Source organism: Rhamphochromis longiceps, linkage group LG20 (assembly GCF_057381845.1).
Source record: "Rhamphochromis longiceps isolate RC_006_pf linkage group LG20, R_longiceps_female_GT1.1, whole genome shotgun sequence".
NCBI classification, from domain to species: domain Eukaryota; kingdom Metazoa; phylum Chordata; class Actinopteri; order Cichliformes; family Cichlidae; genus Rhamphochromis; species Rhamphochromis longiceps.
Window position 1 is genome coordinate 3,125,388 of NC_140576.1, and position 17,256 is coordinate 3,142,643.

A 17,256-nucleotide genomic window follows, 5' to 3' on the forward strand; every position below is an offset into this window, starting at 1 on the left:
TTGACCCAGACTTTCGCTCTGTAGTTGCTTTTTAGCATAGTACTACAAAAAATTGTAAATCTGTGATATATGATTGATAAACGTAAAGGTAACTGTATAAATGTGTTCAATGACTTTGTTAATTTTAATGATTGGAGAGCACCCGCTTCGATTCGCACTCAATTCAAACTTTACGCTGCACGCTCACCTAACTTGCGTTTGCACCTTTTGTCCACACGTAAACTGCGTTTAGCATTTACGTGTGGACGAGGAAGACGGAGAAAACGCAGCGTCAAAGGTGTGCGCCTATTTTGACGCCACACTGTGCGCCACGTTTTTGTCTCGGTGCTATGAATTCCTACAATGGCAGACTTATACAAAATACTGTTAATTTTATTATCTTCAGTGTTTAAATGCTTACATATACGGGTTTGCTTGTAATTGTTGCCTATATACATTTTAAGCTATTATTTATTATTTAGTTCAATCAATAGATCAAGTTTTGTAGTGACTATGAAATATATTGTAATTATCTGTTTCCTGTTTATCCTAGACAGGGCAAAAAAGGACTCCAAATTAAAAAAAAAGATAAAAATGAAAGACTGGTGCATTGTGCAGTTTAGCACTGGTGGTACAGAAATAGTCCCTAGATCATGGATAAATGGGGAGAAATTGTCATGGCCTCCATATCCTCCGTGAGACACATTCAGGATCCACGACGCAGTAAAGAGGAGAGTTCATCCTGGTGCAACATGGCTCACCTATGCACCAGTCCGACTTCTAATAAGCCATGGTGGGTATCATCTGGATTGGTGTTGTATAAATGTAACAATAACAAGTTTTTCGTGTCCTAATTTATGTCTGGCCATACATTGTGTTTGTACTTCCAGATTTTCACGAAGCAGAACGCAGTCTTCAGAAATATCTAAGTGAACACTGTGATACGTCTGACCTTCAGTCCGAAGCTGAAACTCAGACCAGTCATAAAAGAAAGCACAAGTAAAACTTTTTTTATTTCACAAACATATCTTTGATTGCTAAGAATTTATGATCTTGTCTTTTATACATGTGGAGCTTGCATACTGCAATATCACCACATAATATAGTCCAAAAAGTGGAAGCTTGTAAACTTTTTATAAATGCAAAGCCGTGTACACTTGTGCACTTCAAAAATTCCTTGTATACTGTACCTTCTTGCACATCTCCGTTTCCTGTTTGTGTTGTTATAAATCAAACTGTAACTTTAGGAAAAAATATTCCAAAAGCACATTTGTAATTACTTATGACCGTTTTCAACTTTTTTTCTTTAGACCAAATCCCCTGTATACATATAGTGACTCAGAGGATGAGCAGCCCACAAAGAAATGGTTTCCCCAGGCCCCTCGAGTGAAAATACCAGGTAATAAAATACTGTCTAGTGTCTTTGTACATATCTGTGTGTGACACAAGGAAACTTTTGATAAGTTGTCTGTATTCTTAAATACTTAAAAAAAAAATTATCTTTTTCTGTCAGACCTGACGAGAGCTGTTAACGAACTCCGTGAGGAGGTCAGAGCCATCCGCAATACCGGCTGCAATGAATCGGTAGATGCTGGGGTACTGCCTCTGGATTTGCCCTTGCACAACATTGAGGAGCTAAACAATGCAGAGGCAGCTCTTCAATCACAAGAGGCAAATAAGGCAATGGTAAGTATATAAAGGTTATGTACACTTTGTAACTATAAAGTGTAATAGCTGTCAGATGTGATTTAAATACATAACAACGGCCTGTTGATTAAACACACAAGCACTTGCATACACATTTAAGACATGAGACACGCTAATTCCATCTCTTAAAATGTGTCTATAGGTGAGACGCTTTGCCTTGATTGGAGGGACCACACTGGAGGTGCGAGTCCGCCGTGTAATGGCTTATGCCATTACAAACGAGCTGGCCTCGGTACTAAACTGGGCAGGGGAAAAACCAAGGACCAGACAAAGCAAAAAAGGGCATTTAAAGATACAGCGCTGTGCAGATGCATATTTGGTAAGTTTTACCATTTTTATGGTATATTACTTTGTCTTTCTTAATAACAAGACTTTCATGTCCGGTTAATCTGGAGATGGAGTCTTTGGTCTTTGGCTTGTTTAGTCCACGGGTTGTAGTTTGTACAGCCCGAGGACTCCATGTTTATTTTGTTTTAAAGGATACACGGCACACCATGCTAAGACTTATCACTTTTTCCGCTCATAGCTCTTTGGGAATCAAATGCGGCAGTTTGCAGATTTACGCCTGGTGACTTTCATGTTTATCAGCCTAGGAGTTTACATACTTTCTCCCCGCTGAAGACAGTTAACAAGAGCTTATTCATGTGCTCTAATTCACTTATTTTGTGTGTGTGTGTGTGTGTGTGTGTGTGTGTGTGTGTGTGTGTGTGTGTGTGTGTGTGTGTGTGTGTGTGTGTGTGTGTGTGTGTGTGTGTGTGTGTGTGTGTATTTTTGTCCTAGATGGCCTGACGCAGCAGTTAGGGGCAAACTCTATGTCCGAGTTTGTCTTTGCACAAGCAGTGCAGAAATGGCTCCGATACGCAGAAATGGCTCCGATACCACCCAGATCGTTTGGGTGGTGCAGGACGCACATCATGCATCCCCATCCCGGAGTAAAAAATTACAAACTTCTGTGAAACATATAAACGTAAATAGGAAACTGTCTTTTAATAAAGTATTTAGCAAACGAAACATGCCTATTGACCTTTTTTTGTTTATTTTTTTTCTCTGTTACATCACATGCAATGCTTTCTTATTTTAGGATATTGCAGTAGTTTAGTATTGGTTAAAATACCTATAAAGAAAGGTAGATTTCCAGTCATGATTTAACTGTTGTTTTAATAAAAAGCAACTGTGTGAAAGAGGTGGAAAATCAGCACCATAGCTCAACAGTGTTTCAATATCAGAATCTGACATTGTTTCAATGTCAACAGTATTAGAAAATATAACATTGAATCAATGTCAGGTTTCAACATTGATTCAACATCAAAACCTGACGTTGTTTCAACGTTAAAAAAGGGTGCAAGAGTGACGTTAGGTCAACGTCACACTTCAACGTTGATTCAATGACACAGCCTGATATTGACTCAACATTGTTTCAATGTTTTCTTGCTATCTGGGATCCCACTTTGAATCATTAGGATGTCTTTATATAAGAAAAAGAAGCACAGTTTCAACAGAACATGACAGCTTTTTTCCCTTTATGATATATAAATGCTGCTATAGTTAAAAAAAAAAAAAGAAAAGAAAAAAAGTGTCAGCACTACTCGTTGGCCTTAACCGTATGAACTAACAGTGTCAAGCCCCCCACCCCCCGAAACCCCAGATAGTTCTATAAATTTCTATTTCTATCTCTGTCGTAAAAAATAATGTATTGCTTTATGAATTTGGTGTAGCAAGAATGAGCAAACGCTTGGCCTTTATCAGTAAAGATAATTCTGTAAAACTTATATGAAAATACAGTTAAAAGTCCATAATTTATGCCTTTCTCGTGTTTTCCAACATTTTTATTGGGGTCGGATTGGAGTCTTTTGACACGCCTGCATCACATTATTCATGCTTTCATTGCAATTAGTTGGTTAAGGTGAAGCTGATTTTAACTATAGCTTTCATTCTCTGTTCTGTAACAATTCACCACATTATCCATATAAATTAAAATAGAAACTTCTAACTATCAGATAAGAAGTACGATATTGCACATCCACAACACACACCTTAGTACAAGCGCAAAGTAGCTTTTAATATAAATACTTACTATTAAAGAGAAATGCTCAAGTACCTCAAAGTTTATTTTAATGCAATAGTGGAATATAAAAATTAGTTTATACTACTCGTTTAACTGCATATGGACACATGCATGCATATACATCCATGTTATACTGTTTTTCTTGCAAGGTATGACGCTAATGACAAGATTTCCACGAGAGCAAAAAGTCTTTCCGGTCTCTATCCAGCACTAAATTTAGTTCTACTTTTGTGACAGTGAAAACAATTCCCAATCTAATTCTAAAAGATAGAAGTCAGGCATTTGGGGTGCAGATTTGCTCTTCTACCTCAGGTTTTCAACCCCAGTTTGTGCCTTTGAACGTCAAATAACGCATATTGCGAATTCACGATTTTTCTCCCACGACTTGAATGCCTCATAACACATTTCAATGAAACAATGAAATTGATCGTGTTTGACATTACTACGTTACAGTGTACCGATTCAACGACCATCGCGATTCTTTGCTGTCACTGAACTCCGTCAAAGCAGAAACGGTGCATTCAGTCCGAAGCTTTTATCCCCAGCAGAGCGTATGCTTAGTGAAGCAAATGCCTTGAGCAGGATGAACTGAGTAACCCCAGTGAGACTTTGCCTTTTGTCGCCCTCTGGTGAATTTCTCCAAGCATGGCAGATGACTCAATATTAGGGCCCACGGGGAAAAAAACAAAAAAAACAAAAACACACTGATATTAGAACATACTTTATTCATCATCATTGTCGTTACAATAAAAGCACAGACTGTAATCTTTTGTAGAAAAAAAAATTACACTTTGGTAGCACAACCTAATTCAGAAAGGCGACTGAAACAGACTTAACCATACAGAGCGATAGAGAAGAACTAGGTCTTTACACTTTATATATATATATATATTAGACTTTCAAGAAGCAAAATTAATCTGTTCAACATAAAAAGAAAGAAAAAAAAAAAACCAATCAATAACCATACCAATAATCTTTAAGCAAAGCAAAGAGTGTAAAGATGCCTGCAGGCCTGGGACAGCTTCAGAACCACTGGCAGTGTTGTGATGAACCCACACAAATAGTTTGCTTTCTGTTTAAGTATTTAAAAATAAATAGTTTTATTAAAGGACAATGACAAAGACTAATTTTAAAAAGAAAAAAACAGACGAAAAAACAAAACTGTAAACTTGTGATGAGCAACAACTAGTGTACATCATGTTCTACGGAAACAATGGCAGCTAAGCACTATTACTAATGAATTTGACATTACACAACAAAAACATATTAAAGTATGAAATATAAAATACGTCCACAGACCCAGTTTTTCTTTCTACTCTGAATTAGGGTTTCCAGCATGAAACCACTAACTAAGATGTTTATTTTTTTTTCTACATCATAGTATTAAACACTTATCTATGCTGTTGCTCAAGTACAAAAAACAAAACAAACCTATAGGCAGTCCTGAAGAGAGAGAAATGTACCTATTTCCAACAATGGCTTTGGAAGACCTACTCTAGCTGTATTCATCCACTCATCACTGTTACACTTTGGTTATCTGACACTTGCAGTGTTTCCTGTAAGATTTTTTTCCAGCGCTCAGGGAAAGTATACCTGGGTGATGACTGAAGTGAATAAATCACACCGTAAATGTCAAAAAAGCGGTGCCTTACTGGAAAAGAAATGTAAGAAAATATGTACAGAGGGCACTATGAATTAAGTCATTGGCAAGTTTGCAGCCTAGCTGGCAGCACGTTCTTTTCCCTGATAAGTATCATACACATTGCGTGTGTGTGTGTGTGTGTGTGCATTTACCCAGCCCTAAAGCCTGTGCATTTTATCTCTGCTCACTCTCTCTTTTCTCCATCTGCCATCACACTCATAACCCTAGCAGAACATTCATTATCAGTCAACATTATTATTATCAATTGATTTTGTTATTGTAACGGAAAAAAATACATTTATAGAAACTTAAAGGAAACCACAAGTTTAGCCTTATATATGTGGACATAAAACTTGGAGGACAACTGAGTTCACCTGATAGCTCTTTCTATAATCCATACTTGTCCATTGGTTTTTATAACCAACAAGATAATTAGTCTTCATCCTCTCATCAAAGCTGTGTACACTGACAAACTGTTTCATGTGAGAGCGGAAGCAGAGGAATTGCGTAAGTCCAAAAGCTCTATACATTTGCATAGTGAGAGTATAGGGCTGCCTCGATCTACTAACTTTTCCATATCTTTTTTTTTCTTCTCAGGTGCAGTAATTTTCATAATGGAAACACTGAGTTGGACTTTGAAGTTTCCCACAGCCTAACATAATCTTACTTGATTCCAAAGCATTACTTCAGCTCAAAAGTGGCTCACAAAGCTTAAATCAGAAATCCTCTACAGCAGGTTTCAGCAACTTTAAATATATCAAGTCAAGACGATCTTTGCACTGAGCTCATGCCTCTGCCATGAGAGGACAAATAAAAAAGTTATTTGTGGTCCAGAGCTTGAATTTTGTCACCCATTAAGCAGTTCCTGGACCTTCTGACAGTTCCTCCAGGTTCTGTTGCAATGCATATGAGGGGTACCAGGCAGAGTTAACTTTCCAGTGGTGGCCGCAGAGGAATACAGCCATCCATCTCCAGTGACTCGGGCCAGCCTTCATATTTGTTGCTGCTTTTACTGTTTTTCATACGCTAAGGGGGAAAGACAAACGTAAATGATGTCAGCAAAACAGACTGGGATCAGGTTCCTATAGCACAGTAGCTGCTGAATAATTGTACACAGAGTGCTGAACAGCCATTGAAAACCCCCCCCCAAAAAAAAAAAAAAAAAAAAAATCTGCATTATCATGTGGTAGTCCAGATGCAAAAAAAACCCTAAATCAAATGAAAAATGCAAATATCTTATTAGCCAATCACATGGCAGCAACACCAAGCATGTAGGTACAGAGTTGCTACCATGGCCAACACGACCTGTTGAACTTTAAACTTCAGTAGGTTAATCTTTTTTTTTTTAAAGCAGGTTAATGTTTAAACTTCTGAAACCCAAAGAAAGATGCCTTAAGTGACATTGACATGGTTGTTGGTGCCAGACAGGCCGTTGCGAGTATTTCAGAAACTGCTGGGATTTTCCTCAGCAGCTCGACGCCAGAGAAGAACTGACACATTGTAGAAATGCAGCATTAACTTAAATTATGACTTGTTAAAATGCAGGTTTACAGAAGAGGATCTATAAAAGTTGAATTTTAAAGAAAATGGACTACAGTGGTAAAAGACCACCCTGGGTACCATTCCTGTCAGCTAAGAACAAGAAACTGAGGCTACAATTCACACAGGGTCACTGACATTAAGTTAACAATAGATGATGGGAAAAATGTTTCCTGGTCTGATAAGTCTCGATTTCTGCTGCAACATTCAGACCGTAGGGCCAGAATTTGGCGTAAACAACATGAAAACATGAATCCATCCTGCTTTGTATCAACAGTTCAGAATGTGGTCGTGTGCTGGCCTTTAGTGCAAACAGAGCCTCTGCAGTCTTAGTCTCACAGTCACAGCTCTCAATCCAACAGAGCACCTTTGGGATGTGGTTGAATGGAAAAACATACATCATGGATGTGCAGCCTACAAATCTGTAGCAACTGTGTGATGTTATCACATCAATATGGACCATAATCTCAGAGGAGTGGTTATAGATAATGCTGTTTTGTAATACTGTTGTGACAGTTGCACTGTGATCTAGTCGCACAGGAAGAATATTTTCTACTGAACATTGGCGTCACATCAAAGACAGCACACCGACTCCACCTTCAGCCCTCGATCAGCACTAATAGTAAAAGGAACAAACCTGCTCAAAGGGACTCTTATTCTCAATACCCTTGGCTCCAACAAACACCCAGCTGTCTCTAAAGGCCAAATCCTTCACAGCTGTGCTCCCGAGCTCCTCAAAAAGCCGTCGAGACTCTTCATTCAGCCTGACATAGTGAAAAATACAAACAAAAAACCAAAGACAACAAACAAGTTTAGAGGGTTTTTTTAAACATGCTCTCTGCACAATTTTATTTCAAGGAAACCACAAAGTTACAAACACCATTTGCTTAATAAGGAAGATATGGTGGTCTCTGCAATAAATTCTCATCATGAACACTTTAATAACCATCATCCAAGACATCAAGAATTAATTGAATCAGTCTGATTTAATTCAGTTCTACACTTTGCAAATCTAATTTAAATCGAATCATGAAGTCGGTGTTCACATGTAGCACCCCCGATAAATCTTAAAAGGTGAAAAACTTTTGTGTCAAGCCTGCCATTCACTGTCACATTATCATATATTCTTCCTTGCACTGCTCAGTGACTGTTTAACTTGTTAGGCTTCCCAGATAAATGCATTCAAATTTATTTTATAGCAGAAATTAAATACATGAAAATGTGACAGCACATGAGGCAAAATCCTCTTTGTTTTACTCTACTAAATATTTATAACACAATACTTCATAATATGAACTATTCCCAGGTTTCTATTAAAATTGGCTAATGTGAAAGGGGAGGAACTGGGAGCACAACACAAATCCTTACTTTGTAGCTGCATCATCAAAGGAGGCCACAAACACAAGTGTTCCCTCATGAAGAGGCCGGAGAAACTTCAACAGGTCAGAAACATCTGAAAATGAGCATCAAATGAGATCTGAAGTGCAGTTTATGGGTTGTTACTGCCAAAGTGTATGGACTACAGGATATTAAACATTAATGTCTGGTTTTTATTACCTCCTGCCCACATATCAAAGGTTTTCGTCTCCAAAAGCTCGCCAGTCACCCCTGGAGCAAAGATACATCAGTAAAATGTTAAAACAGCACCATAAAAAGGAGCTAAAAAACAAAAACAATATAGTCTGCTAAAACGTGAAGAATAAGAGTCTTACCATTCACCAAGGCTATGTTTAGTCCCCTGCCAACATTGTTCTTCACACTGCTCACTAACCTGTTAGACAAAACCACAAGGCTTATACATAGCTATTTAAACTCTTATTCACACTATGTAACACTTATATGGGCCAAGACAACAGGCAAAACGGTGAGAGGGACCAGCAGAAAGAAACAATACTTGCATTCAGCTCCCCAGACAGGCTTGAAGGCCTGGTTATGACAGCACAGAGGAAAAAAACAGAACAGTGTGAAAACAAAACAAAACAAAAAAAAGGGGGGAAAAGGAGGGACTAAGGAGAGACAAAGACATAGATGAAGAACCAGAAATAATTAACACTGAATCTCACATCTTGTCCTCTAGGCAGATTTTAGGGCCAATGACGTTGGCAGCACCAGACACCAGACGGAAAGCCAGATGTTTTGGAGGACAAGGGGCTGAAAGTCCACATTTATATTTTCGTGGGTGGGGTTCTGTTAAAAAACATGTTGATCATAAGAAGGAAGATAAGAATGCAACTTTGTGAAAGTATTAATTAATGAGTAAGGTTATGCTGTACAGTTTGCTTACCTGGTGTTGCGTCTTCACTTGTACCTGAAAAAAAGCAAACAAACAAAAAACAACTGATTTCTTGATTAAACTTACCAATGTTATATTCCGAAAATCCAGCCATCAAACATGCATCAACTTTAAACCAACACACATAACTTGTCTGTAGCTTCGTCACTAAGATGGCAGACACATTAAAAACTGATTGCAGTTTAACAACTGCTTGTTTTGACCAGTTAGCAATACAAACACAAAAGATTTAACTCGCATAAAACACACCTAACAATCCAACGTGTAAAGTCATATTTTCCTCCATGTTTGGTAAATTTTATTTGCTTGTCAGTTAACTGGTTTCCGCTTGATTCCTCTTACCGCTGAAGAAATGCAGCACAGAGGACGCACTCTCCCCTCCAAATAAGGTGTTTGCCAGCAGCCAGGTGAAACCCACCAGCAGCACCACAGCCACAGCTCGCAGGGGGCCTGTCACAATGATCAGGACACATCAGCTCAGGCCAGAAACATATGGGTTTATCAATAAATCCCCATTGAAAATATCAACCCACCTGTTAATCTCATGCTTCACTCTTTCATAGACCTGGGGAGAAGAAAAGCATTGACATTAGAGTGGCTTAAGTAGTTTAACAAGACAGGAGACTTTTTAGTAAAACGTTCTTATTTAAAATACCATTTCCCAGCTTCTAGTTATACCAAATATTATAGTCTTTGCCTGTAGTCTACCTTTAGTTTTAAAAGATGATAAAATCTGAAAGAAACACAGTCATGAATAAAAAATGTAATTATTTTAAATTATTTAAAAGGGTATTTTTCCTCTGTGTGACGTTTCTCTTCCTAGCTTTATGTTTTTATTTATTAATTTTTTTTACAGTGGCCCTGCAAAATGGCTCTGCAGAGATGACGTTTAAAGGTTTTAAAATGAACCCAAACAATCTCAGAGACGAGACACTGAAGAATGAACCCTTAGCGATGTTGTCAATTACATTTCTACTAGAATTAGAACCGGAAAAGTTCACTTGTTTACCTTTACAAGCGAGGATCGCCTTGTTTTGCCGCCTTTGCCCGGCTGTAACGAACAGTAACGAGGAGCTGTTGCTCTTGTCACCCTGGACTTTTTGCTATTTCTTGCGCTGTTTCCTCATTGAGTCGTCCCTGACATAAATACGCTTTCAGTAAGAAGACAGGCTGAAGTTGGTATCCTCTTTCGACGAACATGGAAAAAGACCTGGTTTAATTTAGCCCATTTGTCTTCCGGATATAACCTACAGCCCACCCCGAGCCTTTTCCACGGACCTCAACCCGTCAGTACAGAGTCTGCGTGAAGTGGCTCACGTGACCAAAAAAAAGATTCTAAAAATTATTTTTAGTGTTTTGTTTTTTTTACTCAAATTCTTACAATATACATCACACTTAAGAAATAATAAAATAAATTAAATAAATAAAAAAAGGAACAGTCTTTCTGTCACATCGGCACATCTGCTCCTCTTATTAAACACGCGACCAGCGCTGCAAAATCAAGATGGCTGCCCACAGTGCCGTACTCTCCGCGTCCAAAATAATGAATCCTTTCTGGGTTGGACGCCTTGGAAACACTGCTAAAGTAAGACAAGACACGCAGCTCTTGCTCTTTCGCTTGTGAATGGTGTTGCGTGGCTCTAATTTAACCTCCGTTATAATTTTTTTAACACAAGGTCATGCTGTTAACATCATTTGATTAGCAAAGCTAGCGGGCTTTTCCACATCTGTGGGTTGGTCACAGGTTTTACGGCATCCGTACACGGGATCCATTTAAAAACACGCTCTAAATCATTTGCACTTTGTATTTTCCAGGTATTTGGAACAACTTTGATCAGACACCGGAATAAGACCTCGCTTACTGTGAGTGAGTCAGATCGGTACATGGGATTGTTGTCAGTTTCCGGGCTGTTTTGCATTGGAAGTTGTCTTTTTCAGTGTAACTGAACTGTGTGTAACTGTGTGTGTGTGTATATGTGTTTTTCCACTTTGTTGTGGGGTGAAGGTTATGACACTACTCTGTTTGCCACTATTTGGACCAAACCTGTTCTTCTAAACATCAAACTGACTCTTGTCCTTCTGCTTTCCTCTGTTCACCTTCAACAACAGGGAGAAAACATTGTAAGTAGCTGACTCGTGACACGGTTCACTGCAATTCACTGCATCATGTCTTAAACGAGAATATTTTCTATAACGGGGTTATGATATAGGAAAAAAGATGTGTGATGAGAATAAAAACACTAGCATGATCAAAATAATATAACAGTTTTTAAACATCATGTTGCATGGATGCATGGAAATTTTGTTACCATCAATTTCAACTGGAATTTCTAACCATCTTGAGTCACAATAATAAACACAGTAATGACATCATCAAATCTATTTAAATATTTGTCAAACCTAAAAACACTATTAACTGCCTGAGAATAATCTCTCAAACATACTTACTTGGTGCTCTGGACATGTGCTGGTTGATTTTTGGCCAGTGATTTGTAAGCTGTGTCCATTGTCAGCATTTTCAGCAATTCCTACTGCTATTAATACTACTACTACTATTACTATTATTCTTTTCTTTTGACTTCAGAATTCCTACTGATTCTGTGTATTAAAGTATTGCATGATATTGTCAACCCACCACAGTGAACATTACTACACCATATCTATTTGTTATTATGTCATTGGTAATGTGGACATAAGCAGACACCAGATACCAAAAACTATCAAATTCACTGTGTACCTTATTTTCATGAGATTATTTGTAGACTTAGAAAGGTAAACTTTTTTTTTCATAACATATGTTTACTGTAGTGGATGATCTGTCTTTAAAAGGTGCCAAACCTTAAATTTTCTCTATTTATTGAAGTTGATTCTTTGGCATTTAACAATCTTCCAGCCCCCTCCAGCAAAGTATGGAGGCAGGCACACTGTGACCCTCATACCTGGTGATGGGATCGGTCCAGAGCTTCTCAATCATGTCAGAGAAGTTTTCAGGTTGGTTAGATTGAATCTCAGTCCTGTTGAGTGATTACATGTCATCTACAGTCACATAAGAATTGAATCCATTGTGTGGTTTGTGAACATTGTGCTGCAGGTTCACCTGTGTGCCAGTTGATTTTGAGATGGTGAATGTCAACTCCGCTTTGGAGACCGATGATGACATGAATAATGCCATCACTGCCATCCGGCGAAATGGAGTTGCCCTGAAGGGTAAGCAAACAGCTTCTTCTTTTTTTTTCGATCAACGTATGAAAGCATGAAAAACAGAACATAGCTGTAAGTAGAGTATAATTTTTAATAAGACAGTTGAACTAAAGTAACTGTGTAATTGCTTACCTCTTTTGATAGGTAACATAGAAACCAAACATACCCTGCCAGCGTCTGTCAAATCCAGAAATAATGTGCTGCGGTAAGTTTAGATGAAATCTTTAGTTTCCTAGATTAGGGTCATTTTTTTGTGTGAAATAGCTCTCATTTCTTACGTAATTTGGTCTTTTGTGTGGACTACCAGCACGAGTTTGGACCTGTACGCCAATGTGATGCACTGTCAGTCCCTCCCCGGGGTCCAGACTCGCCACAAGAACATTGACATCATGATCATCAGGGAGAACACAGAGGGAGAGTACAGCAGTCTGGAGCATGAGGTCAGACGCAAGAGGAAAAACAATCAATACTACTGTCTGCTGAAAAACATGTTTATGGTCCCTTAAACACTTCTTATCTGTCTCTTTTTAGAAAAGGGAATTGGGTGCCATCTATGCATCATTAATTTTCCAAATCAAAATAACTGTGCAAAATCTTTTGATTTGGTCATATGATAGAATTTAATATAGACAATATTGACTTCAGAATGCAACAGATAAAATACGATTATCTGAAACTAAATAAGACTTCTGGGCTGCAAAGAAACATGAAAATCCTGCATTAATAATAATAATAATAATAATGGATTGGATTTATATAGCGCTTTTCAAGGCACCCAAAGCGCTTTACAATGCCACTATTCATTCACTCTCACATTCACACACTGGTGGAGGCAGCTACGGTTGTAGTCACAGCAGCCCTGGGGCAGACTGACAGAAGCGAGGCTGCCATATTGCGCCATCGGCCCCTCTGGCCAACATCAGTAGGCGGTAGGGTAAAGTGTCTTGCCCAAGGACACAACGACCAGGACAGAGAGCCCGGGGATCGAACTGGCGACCTTCCGGTTACAGATACACTTCCCAACCCCCTGAGCCTGTAGTCTGCTGTAGATCCAAATCTACAGCAGACTAAAATGGGCATTGGTGTGCCGGGATGTGTACCTGCTGTGCACGAAGCTACCACTGTGCTCAGAGGTTTACACTGTGAATGTTGTCATTTTGGGCTTTCAAAGTGTTTTTTTTTTTTTTTTCAAGGTGGAATGATTATACAGCATACATCTTTAATGACTTAAAAAGAAGGAATTGGGTGCACAAGTCCAAATTTATTTCAGTTTCTCTAATGCACACATGGTCAAAGGTATACATTCAGGCTCTAACATAGTCCATTATTTGTTTATTTGTCCCTTAGTTATTTGTCTGTTTCAGGTTCATGTTAGGCTTGAGCCTTGGTGGTTGTACCTGAACAGTTTCCTCTCACCTGTGGGTGACGGTTTGGGTCTTCCTCCAGATCTTGGTGGAAGTGATGACATCTCTGAATAACTTGTACTCATGCACAGTTGTTTGAACTGAGGATCCTGGAATCTGCTGTTGTTTAAAATTCTTCAGAGAGATCTTCACACCTTGTGTAAATTTACAGTTTTCATTCTTAGATCTTCAGTGAGTTTTTTCAGAGTACTGATCAGTCCAATGAGTGCTCAGACAAATCATTTTTGCTCTGGTAAAGAGAAAGAACCAGTAGTCAATCATAATGACTAAAAAGAAGTTGATACTCCTTGACCTTGTCGAGTTAAAAGACACTGAAGAAGATTCAGCACCACTTATTAAAAGATTTAAGTATATGTTTATATTTGTGCCCATATTTATGTTCTGGCCGTATGTAAATCAGAGAAACTAAATAAAAACCTGTGCACCCAATCCTTATTTTTGTAAGTCATTAAAGATGGATGCTATACAATCATTCCACCCTGGGAAAACAGAACAGTTCAAAGAAATCATTCCGTTACATTTATTCTCTATGATGAATGTATATAAACTTCTGAGCACAGTAACTGTAGTTGTTGAGCCATGTTTGCTTACACAATACAGTTATAGATGCTGTTTTACAATTTGTACAGAAACATATGTTATATTATTAACCACTTAGTACTAATTAAAATGATTATTTTTTATTTACTGCTAATTTTGTTCTGTGTTTGTTGCACTTAATCATTTTTTTCAATGTTTAGTGTTACCTTGTAGACAGAAGTTTTACTTTATGTAGTATTACGCGTAGTCTTAGAGACGACACTTTATTCCCACTACAGTCTTATTGATCTTTCTAGTACAGTTTAAACTCATGTCACTGTATTTCATTTGTTGTTGTCTTCTTGTCCTACTTCCAGAGTGTATCCGGGGTAGTGGAGAGTCTAAAGATTATCACCAGGAATAATTCCATCAGGATTGCTGATTATGCCTTCAAACTGGCCAGGGAGAGAGGTCGCCGCAGGGTCACTGCTGTACACAAAGCTAACATCATGTAAGTTACCTTTTGGGAAACGTATCCTGTCAAACACGTCTGGCCTTTTGTTTACTACGGTGAGTTTCTTAGTCCTGGATATGCTGAGTGTGGCATTTCTGTTTCAACAGGAAGCTCGGTGATGGCTTGTTCCTGCAGTGCTGCAGAGAAGTGGCCTCGGGTTATCCAGACATCACACTCGACAGCATGATTGTGGACAATACCACAATGCAGGTAACAGATGATGACATTTTAGGGAATCCAGGGAATGTTCTTCTTCTGATTTTATTTGTTTTACTTAACTCCATTTGTGTCGTTTAGCTCGTGTCCAAACCACAGCAGTTTGATGTGATGGTCATGCCCAATCTGTACGGGAATGTGGTGAGCAACGTGTGCGCGGGGCTGGTGGGAGGACCTGGCCTCGTGCCTGGGGCCAATTATGGTCGTGACTATGCTGTCTTTGAAACGGTGAGTGTTGGAGGCTTGAATAGGTTTGTAGGACACAGTTCTCTCAGAATATTGAAGGATGGAAAATGTATGAGTCATGTCTGTCTGGTGTTTCAGGCCACAAGAAACACAGGAAAAAGTATTGCAGAAAAAAACATTGCAAACCCAACTGCCATGCTGCTAGCTAGCTGCCTGATGCTGGACCACCTTAAGTAAGCTTTTCCGGATAAAAATTCTTCTTCATTGGTTTTCTGTGTGTGTGTGTGTGTGTGTATTGGTGTGACTGTATTATATTTAAATAATGTTTTTCTTCTTTGTGTCTCCAGCCTTAATGATTATGCAAGTCTGATCCGGAATGCAGTCCTCACCACAATGAACGAAACCAGGGTGAGCCTTCCTCACTGATGGGTTCCTCACCTATCGCGCTGCCATGAAGCTCACAGGCCATTGTTGCGTGACATAGGATTTAAGGCCGCAGTGACAATTCTGGCATGCTTCCTAGAAGGCATCACAATACATTCACACAAAGCAGCATTGTGCCCCTTTTCCTTTCACAAAGCTCTTGTGCAGCTCTACACTCTATGGGATCTGATTGTTTCTTGAGTAAATTCCAAAACCTGATCTACCGATCATGTGCAGCATCGGACTAGTTACTGTGGGAAACTGATTACACTTTGCACGCACAAAGAAAATACAAAGCGTCTATCCAAATACAGTATGCGGCATGAGATGCAATCCACAGTGCTACGATTTCATAGCATACGTTAAGGTCTTAAATAATTTAATACGGATTTTGGACCATATCTGTTAGCACCCTGTTCTTTTGTTTGTTGTAGCTTATTTATGATTTTTTTTTCTCTTTATTTGCAGTTGCACACAGCAGATCTCGGGGGTCAAGGAACCACATCAGAGGTGGTGCAGTCCGTCATGAGGGTCATCCAGAGTAAAGGACAGTTCACGGCAGAGCTGTAAGAATGACCGGGCAGGTTCACGCACCCACGCTCTTATCAGGTGGTTTGAGTTTAAACAGGTGTACCTTCTGAGAGAGGATGTCCGTGTTTCCATAGCATCTCGTTTCACACAGCTTACTTACCTGTTCACAATACAAATGAGCCTGCTTTCTCACTTCAAGGTTTCACATGACCTGTTTAAAAAGGTGGGTTTTGATAAAATTCTATTATCACTCCTGCAAGCATCGGTTTTACTGCTGGAGCTTATTCAGCTGAATATGAATCTCCTTAGAGATTCGTATGAAACATGAAAGGGCCTACTTTAGATATATAAATATACAAGTATAGGCACGCATCTTCCACTATACCTTCTGCAGCAGCCATTATTTATTTTTCACTTTGTGATTACATCACAGACTTTAAATTAACCAAAATGTCATTAATGCTTAATATAAATGTAAAGTGCCCATTATGTCCTGTTACATCGTTTATGTTCTTATCACAGCAACTGTACTTTGAAGAGGTGATACACTATAGAGGAGCGTGACTGCTGTCAAACCTGAACTTTACTGCTTGTGCCATAATGGCTTTTTTTGGTCTAGGGATGATATCACAATATTATACTGTTGTTTTTGGGTCTGTCCAAGAAAATGCTCATAACGCCTGATATGAAAAGAATGGTTTCATTTTGTTTGTATGTGTGTGAGCATAAGATGTAATCAATAAAGTAATTATATGTCTTAACATCTTTCTTTTGAAGAGAGGTTTGAATTCTCAGCATATTTGAGACGTATTTTGAGTACTACGAAGAATTAGGATGCACGTGGCTGACATGCACTCTAGAAACTAATTGGATATAAATGCAGAGAGAGCAAGCTGCCAGATTGTTAGATACGCCTAGCTGAAATTAAGGTTGTCCACTGAAATAGTTTCTTTAACAGTTCTTTTTTTTTTGTTGAACCTGTTCTGGAAATGTTTAATATGCTTTAATGATAATTTC

The 17,256-nt window shown here is 38.7% G+C and overlaps 3 protein-coding genes across 4 annotated transcripts; 2 read left to right on the forward strand and 1 right to left on the reverse strand.

Annotated features, from left to right (window-relative positions):
- The first annotated feature begins 573 nt into the window (after positions 1-573).
- On the forward strand, positions 574-2,454 carry LOC146644645 (uncharacterized). The gene is made up of 6 exons (XM_085394212.1): positions 574-584; positions 690-772; positions 870-978; positions 1,290-1,378; positions 1,493-1,665; positions 1,829-2,454. The coding sequence occupies exons 1-6, from the start codon at positions 574-576 to the stop codon at positions 2,072-2,074; spliced, it is 711 nt and encodes a 236-aa protein (XP_085250338.1). The 3' UTR covers positions 2,075-2,454.
- A 2,001-nt stretch (positions 2,455-4,455) lies between these two features.
- On the reverse strand, positions 4,456-10,530 carry fam3a (FAM3 metabolism regulating signaling molecule A). The gene is made up of 10 exons (XM_085393279.1): positions 10,235-10,530; positions 9,759-9,790; positions 9,568-9,675; positions 9,217-9,240; positions 8,996-9,119; positions 8,645-8,703; positions 8,490-8,540; positions 8,301-8,385; positions 7,570-7,696; positions 4,456-6,419 (listed from the first exon to the last, which is right to left on the reverse strand). The coding sequence occupies exons 2-10, from the start codon at positions 9,769-9,771 to the stop codon at positions 6,321-6,323; spliced, it is 690 nt and encodes a 229-aa protein (XP_085249405.1). The 5' UTR covers positions 9,772-9,790; positions 10,235-10,530; the 3' UTR covers positions 4,456-6,320.
- Positions 10,531-10,691: 161 nt separating this feature from the next.
- idh3g (isocitrate dehydrogenase (NAD(+)) 3 non-catalytic subunit gamma) lies at positions 10,692-17,000 on the forward strand. 2 transcript variants are annotated; one of them, XM_085393277.1, is made up of 13 exons: positions 10,692-10,810; positions 11,041-11,088; positions 11,335-11,346; positions 12,119-12,216; positions 12,317-12,432; positions 12,571-12,631; positions 12,734-12,866; positions 14,747-14,880; positions 14,991-15,093; positions 15,181-15,327; positions 15,424-15,518; positions 15,633-15,693; positions 16,177-17,000. In XM_085393277.1, the coding sequence occupies exons 1-13, from the start codon at positions 10,730-10,732 to the stop codon at positions 16,276-16,278; spliced, it is 1,191 nt and encodes a 396-aa protein (XP_085249403.1). In that variant the 5' UTR covers positions 10,692-10,729; the 3' UTR covers positions 16,279-17,000. The 2 variants fall into 2 exon arrangements, with proteins under 2 accessions (XP_085249403.1, XP_085249404.1); XM_085393278.1 differs by lacking the exon at positions 11,335-11,346.
- The last annotated feature ends 256 nt before the right edge of the window (positions 17,001-17,256 follow it).